Source organism: Trachymyrmex septentrionalis, unplaced genomic scaffold, assembly GCF_001594115.1.
Source record: "Trachymyrmex septentrionalis isolate Tsep2-gDNA-1 unplaced genomic scaffold, Tsep1.0 scaffold19, whole genome shotgun sequence".
Taxonomy (NCBI): Eukaryota; Metazoa; Arthropoda; class Insecta; order Hymenoptera; family Formicidae; genus Trachymyrmex; species Trachymyrmex septentrionalis.
The window spans coordinates 5,133,083-5,140,015 of NW_017305071.1; the positions used below are offsets into that span (position 1 = coordinate 5,133,083).

The window sequence follows — 6,933 nt, forward strand, 5'->3', positions numbered from 1 at the left end:
GGGTGAGAAGACAGATAGGCGATTTTTCACGACGGAGATATAAATATACATTACGTTACTTTGACACACCACGCATCGGTCCCCGGCGGGAGCCGGTTTTCATATGGAGGAACAATTAATTACCATCCGCCTAGCGCGAATCGAAGTCCTTCGCGTTAATGGATCCACGACAGGTTTTTCGAACGCGCGTCGCGCGCACGAGATGACAACCGCTAGTTATTCGCATGCCACGCGGTTAATCATCAGATATAGCCTGCGATAACACGCGGGTTATCTTATTAAATGAATTACTAAGTGGGCCTTGCGCGACCATATACCGTTAAACGCGTAAAATTATCTATGCGCCGCTTACGACCTGACGGCTCTTATCGGGTTGGAAAGTCAATTTTTCGTCGTCCCGTACGGAAGTCACGCATGTCCGTTTATCAGGTGTTGACGCGCACTTTCAAAAGATATATCACAAACGAATCTTTATAGATGCTTTCCATTTAATGGCACAGATCGGCACAAATCTCCTTTCTTGATGTTCGAGAGAATAACAATCTAGGAGGGGAACCACTAGCTGAAATATTGTCCCACAGATTAGAGTAACTTCGGCTCAAATAGTCAGAAAATGGAAGCAAATATAATATTATATAATTTGAAATATCTGCATTTTAACTTGCATGTACACTCAATGTAAGTATACGACAGCTTCGATGCGTTGAAAAATTGTAAATTTTATTAATAAATATTTGTTGTAAACGGTAAAAGTAAATATTTACTAAATATATAAAAAATATATTTATTCGATATAAAGACTATTAATACGACTTAACTGTCATCTTTTTGTTCAGTAAGCGTTTACTTAATAAGTATCGTTAGTATTATTCAAAGAAATATGTATTAAGATTTAGTAAACTTTTCTCAATACGGATCCAACCGAATTTGACCTAAAAGACAGAAACACAACACTTACGTCGACTGATATTATTAAAAAGTGGATGGAAAGTATCCCAATGACTATCGCGAAATCGTAATGAAATCGTAAAAAAGGGCGACGTGTCAGAATTAGATTAAAGGCGTCCGGCGTGCACTAAGATGTTAATCCCGTTCGGTATATATAACGGGATAGATGAATTATTCCTGAGTACTACCTGAGACGGATATGCTCGCGTATGCATGAACGCACACGTAGAATGCAACGCGCTGATGTCAGTGCGTAATGAATGCCACCAGACTAGAAACGCGAACGGCTGTCGAAGTCCACGATGAAAACTGTCGATTTGTTAAGTCATTCCCTCACACGCCTCGGTATCGGAAACTCCCTAACTCCTCGCCTCGCACTGGATTTAAATCTAAAAGTAATAACACGTTACACAAGTACAGAGAAAAATGTTCTGACTGTATCAATAAGAAGTATAGTATAAATAGAATGAATGCGCTGATCATACCTGATATCTTTCTGATCATATTGATATATAGATCGGAATTGTGGTTATCATAATTGAATTTCTGATTATCTCGAATAGAATATTTGATACATTTATAGTCTATAAATGTCTGATTTGTATATATATGTATATGTATATATCTTTCTGCTTGAATCTACCAGACTTTCAATTAATGCAACTAGACTTTCCAATATGGGAAAAATATAATAGATTATGATAAGGAATTTGATTGAACGCACTCAGTGCGCACTTGCGTGGTGCACATTAAAACACCGCCGTAAACAAATTGACGTAAAGATATGTGTTTGATATAAATATAGAAATCGATTAAATTGTGAAATTTTCAATACACTCTATTATTCCGTTGGATGAAATATGTATTATATAATTTGAAATATTTGCATTTCACTTTTCCCGTCAGATTAAATCAACGTACAACAGCTTTTACGTACACCAGTGCGCAATAATGCGTCTAATCGAATTCGCTGTAAGATAAATATAAAACTGATATCATATAAAAAGACGTAATAATGTACATTTAATAGAAAAAGATTACAATATATACACTGAAGAAGAAAAAATTTAATACACTCAATACACATTTACTCAATAAAACAATGAAAATTAAATTAAATTAATAATTTTTTCTGGTTTTCATTCAAATAAATCTACGTTTTGTATTGAATAAATATTTACTTGGAAGTATAAATTTATTAATATTTAATATTGTTTTCGGCGTAAAGAGATTTAATCGGGAAAGATCATAATGTACAATATTAAAAAGCAACGGAGAATCTTCAAAGCTAGATTTCAGACTCTCGTTATTTTACACCGCAGTCGTAATACTAGTAGCAGCGATCTGTTATTACGCAACACAACATTAGCTACAACAGCGTGAGAGAGCGAAGGAACGGAGACCTGCATAAATCACACAACGCGTGCCGACGTACGGCGTTTATTGCGTGTCCCGCGAAGCGTCGTGTACAGTAATGATAACCAGGACTTTCTCTGATATCCGATCATATTTCTCTACGCGTTACGCGAGTAGTCAGTTTAAAGTGTTACGGAACAAATAATTTGGCAGCGTCGACAAAACTTGCGCGTGACGCGTATTGACGCCGAATTTACGCCGTCGCCGGTTATAATTACGCCAACGATGAAATAATAAACAAACCGCGGCGTGCGTAACGTCCATTTACATTTTTCCCTCGTTCCGGACGTTCTTCCATTGCCGCGATTTCGCCGCGCGAAATCCTTCACGGGAGAGAGGTAAATGCTTTATACGAATAGCCTACATGCTTCTTTGGAATTTGTGCATTATTAGAGAGTCTTAAGTTACTGGCAAATATACCCTTAGCTACTCAGATAACGTAAGATCTAAAATCAAGATGTAAGACGTCTTTTACGCTCTAAAAGATATGGCTGAGAGAAAAAAAATATCTTGATATAAAAAAATTTTACTTAACAAGTTTATTTATTCAGTGAGTTCTATCCAACACATATCCGATTTTTGGTTTCAAGATATTCTTTTTTTCAACGTACGTGGATTTAAATCATGCAGTATCTACATATAATATATAATTCTTATCGCGTGACGCTAATGTTAACTTTTACGCACGATTGGGTTATACTTGTCCCGCGTATTTCTTTTCTTCGAAATACTAGGTATCTGTAATTAATTTAACATTTATATACCTGCAATTTTTAACCCTATTTAATACCTGTAATTAGTTTGAAAACATTTATGCACAATTTTTCAAAATAACGAACACAACTTAACAAATACTTTCTAAAGATGTTAAAGTAACATGTAAGAATCACTTAATACATATACATTTTTGTATACTTGTAAAAGTAATGAAAATTAATTCAAGTCATGAACGACCCATCGTATGTAATGAAGGTCCGGAAAATCATCGTGTACATTTCTTTAATTCATTATGATTATTTCCTTCTAAGACCCCTTCAGTTCTTCCTTTGATCTTTTGGCACAAAGTATCTAAAATTTAAGGTGATCCAGTAGGTTTCTCATTTTCCGTTATTATTATTTTATCCTATCCACTTTTATATACCTACTTAAATGCATTAAAAGTTAAACTCGGCAGAAACTTGGAAAAATTTAAGACTACTCAGACCGAAGCAAGAACACGTTCGCCTCGGTCGAGCTACTCACAGAGACTAATCTTATCGTGTGTAGTAACGATAAGAGCTAACATCAACATGGTGTGAATTTAAATCCCCTGATGTTTAATTAATATCAACACCAACGCCACGATGAGGAGGATCCACTTTTCGTGATGTTAAATTCACACCTATATTTTCTAAAATATGTAAACGTCTCGCTTTGAAGATATTTTTCAAGCCTTGTATCCACAGTTCTAAAAATCATCTTGAGACTCGAACGAAAAGAAGGAATTAATTAAATATGTTAGTCAATCGACCGAAATGTTCAAATGTGATTTGTATTCTTTCTTCGAAATCTTGGAGCGATTTCTAACAGGTATCGTGTACACAAAACCAAGGGATAAACCGCTAAGGACATTGCGATGTGGACATTGCAGATTTGGGACATTGTTGGGCATTATTTAAGAGAATTGCGTATTATAATAAGCGGATAAAGATATGTATTGACTGGGCATTGTATATAGAGCGTTATTAGGACATTAATGGATATTACTATATAGATAGGAGTTTAGTAGGCATAAATATAGTTGAATTAGTTGGGCATTACTTGGGCATTAGTAGGTATTGGTGTACATAATTTTGGCCAGCGGTTACCCCTTCACTAAGACTCGTGATTGAGTCTTCCCGAGAGTCGAAACTCTAATCCTACTTTTCCAACCTCAATTAAACCTTATAAACCTATATTTTGATACTTCACAACAATTTAAATAAAATCTTGTTTAATACTACTTAATTTACAGCTTCTATTTAGAAAACTTTCTTTTAAATCTAAAACTAAGGAAATTTTCAGATAACTGCTATTTACAGGCGCTCAACGTAGGAGTTCAATTCATTAGATTAGAACTTATTATAAACCTCTGGAATCTACATACGTCCTAATTATAAATCTTTACAGTCTACATACGTCCTAAAACTTCTTAAGACTCAAGGTAGAAGCGAAATTTCGACTCGGGGTAATACACGTCACGATTTTCGACTTTATATCGTCTAGGTAAATATTTGAAGGCGAAGGTAACCGGCTACTGTGGTGATCGGCGGTCGCGGGAGCTCGGTTTCTTCCGTCCGGCTCTTCCACCATACATCAACCGATCAGCGTAGCGATAATGACGCGATATAGCGCAGTCGCCGGCAGCGACGGCGGCAGCGGCGGCGGCGGCGGCGACTGTTATTGATCGCGCGTCATGCGCCGCCGTGTTTCACGGCAAACGGCGGCGCAGACGTGAGAGTCGCTATACGCCTGGACGCGACTCGGCCTGGCGGGGCAGTGCCAGCGGTGCCAGTCAAGCTGGAGTGACAACGTCGAAGTGGCCGCGTCGCGAGCCTGTCAAATTCGTCCGTCTTCGCTTGGTATCGAAATAGTTGGCAAAACCAAAACCGCGTGGTTGGTTTCCTCGAATCCGTGGGCCGCCTGGTCCGGAAGCAACAACACGGGGGGACGATCGGGGCGATCCTGAGGAGACGGCGGACGCGCCGTCGCAGGTGGCATCGGGAGTAACCACCGCCGCCACCGCCGTCGTCGGGAGAAAGTGACGTTCCGGAGTCGGCAGCCCATGGCCGGCAGCTTTTCGCGAGCTCTCCGAGGTCCGTGAGGCCCGCGAGTCCCCGAGGTTCCCGCACGTCGATTGGCTCGCTCGCGGCCGTGCGTCGAGCGCGCGCCAATAGCTCCGCGAGCGCATCGAGCGCATCGAGCGCACCGAGCGCGCATCGAGAGCGCACGGGCCAGGCGGCCCCTCGTCCTCGTCCTCGCCCTCGTCCACCCACCGTGCCGGTTCGCGGACCTGGACCCGGACCCGCTCGGTGCCGCTCGGCTCTATCGAGGACGTGCGCACGGCACCGCTGGACATCGTCGCGAAAATGAGCCTCCTGTCCTCCTCGATCGGCGGCGTCCGCTACCACGCGGACGAGGACGCCGACCAGAACATGCTCCAGGGTAAATCTCGAACCTTTGTTCTCCGTTCCGCAGATCTATTATAGAAAAATGAATTTGCCGATAGCTACCGGATGCTTAGTGAAATAATGTCGATTAAAGATTCTATGAATATTCAAAATTCGATGATAATTAAAATTAAGTCAATATTATTATTCAGCTCTAAGGATCCAGACTCTCTCAGTCGACCTTAATTTCTAATTTGTCGTATATTTACATTATACGATCTTAAAAGATGATGTGTTTGATATCGTTTATAATTATTTCACTTTCTTCATTTCTTTCCTAATTTATAGTATTACAAATACGGTAACGAAAAAAGTATTGAAGAAAGCAAAATAATGTTGTAGTTGTATTAATTAAATGAGTTAATTGACGTTGTTTCACTAAACATTCGGTAAACTATTATTAAACTCTTTTCCAGTCTACGTCCGCGCGGGAAGATCGGTATTTATTAACGACGACGCGCTTCGCGATGTTAATCAATACATTTTCGACAAGCTGTGCTGGAAACGTCAATCGTTCGAGATAGTGCCCCTTGAAAGTGTCGCCCTCGCGATACGCGGGCGCCTTCGATGTCAAGGCCGCGGCGATTGTCTTGCCAAGGACGCGCAGGTGCGATCAACGCCGGAATTACCGCGAGCTGTTTTTCGAGGTCGGTCTTGAGACATTCTGACGAATCGATGAGGCTGCGCGTGTCGCGCGCTTTCGCAAAAGTATAAATGAAAACAGACGTGCGAACACGCAGGTCGACGCGCGCAAATTCCACTCCGGACTACCCGTCTCTCTTGCATAATTGCAAAAGCGAGTCAGCGAGCGCGACCAGTAGTCTACGTGAGAAAACGTCGCGTGAGGCAAAAATCATGTATCTGCGATTACGTAGATTTCGTTTCTTTAAAAACGAGTCACGTTCGATCGGAGCTAATCCTCCTCGTCGACCGCGCGCGTTCCTCGTCCCTTGGAAACAACAAATATTATCCATCGCATGTCATGTCGGGACCGCCGTAGTCGAGACGTGAGTCATCGATTTGTCGCGCCGTACCCGTTCTGCTCGTGTGGGCGCCGTGAGTGGAAAACGTTCAAAGCATCGGCTCTTGGAGGTATTCTCTCGCGATCGCGTCTTCACCAGAGCGTCGCGAACGTCTTCGAGACGAGAACTCTAGGTTCCAAGATTCGATTGTTTTCTGGGGACTAATTGGGTCCATATTTTTAATTTCAATATAATCAATCGTACTGGAAAAGTGTTTGATATTTGTGACTGTAATTGTAGGTAAAATAAGTATTGTTAGCAGCGTCATTTTTTTAAGTTGTTATTTTACAATATTAATAATATATAATTCTATTTTTTTATTATTACTCTTATAAAATATTTTTATAACATTCTATAAA

The 6,933-nt window shown here is 40.5% G+C and overlaps 2 protein-coding genes across 3 annotated transcripts in view; one reads left to right on the top strand and one right to left on the bottom strand.

Moving 5' to 3' along the window:
* The window catches only part of LOC108746859 (cerebellar degeneration-related protein 2), a 45,165-nt gene that overhangs the window by 7,978 nt on the left and 30,254 nt on the right, over positions 1-6,933 (top strand). Inside the window, exon 1 of one of the 2 annotated variants that reach the window (XM_018483895.1) lies at positions 5,459-5,547. The exons of the other annotated variant lie outside the window; for it this stretch is intronic. Within the exon in view, the coding sequence (XP_018339397.1) occupies positions 5,472-5,547 (76 nt within the window). The 5' untranslated portion in view covers positions 5,459-5,471. Of the gene's footprint in view, positions 1-5,458; positions 5,548-6,933 lie in introns of those variants that run through there. 2 annotated transcript variants of the gene reach the window in all.
* Positions 4,808-5,474, bottom strand: LOC108746864. The gene is made up of 2 exons (XM_018483905.1): positions 5,333-5,474; positions 4,808-5,292 (listed from the first exon to the last, which is right to left on the bottom strand). Exons 1-2 carry the CDS (start codon positions 5,459-5,461, stop codon positions 4,942-4,944), a joined length of 480 nt encoding a protein of 159 aa, XP_018339407.1. The 5' UTR covers positions 5,462-5,474; the 3' UTR covers positions 4,808-4,941.

Coding starts and splice junctions, on each gene's coding strand:
- LOC108746864 (XM_018483905.1), bottom strand. CDS start 5,461: ATGTCCAGCGGTGCCGTGCGCACGTCCTCGATAGAGCCGAGCGGCACC. Junction 5,293..5,332: donor ACGAGGGGCCGCCTGGCCCG/TGCGCTCTCGAT, acceptor CGATGCGCTCGA/TGCGCTCGCGGAGCTATTGG.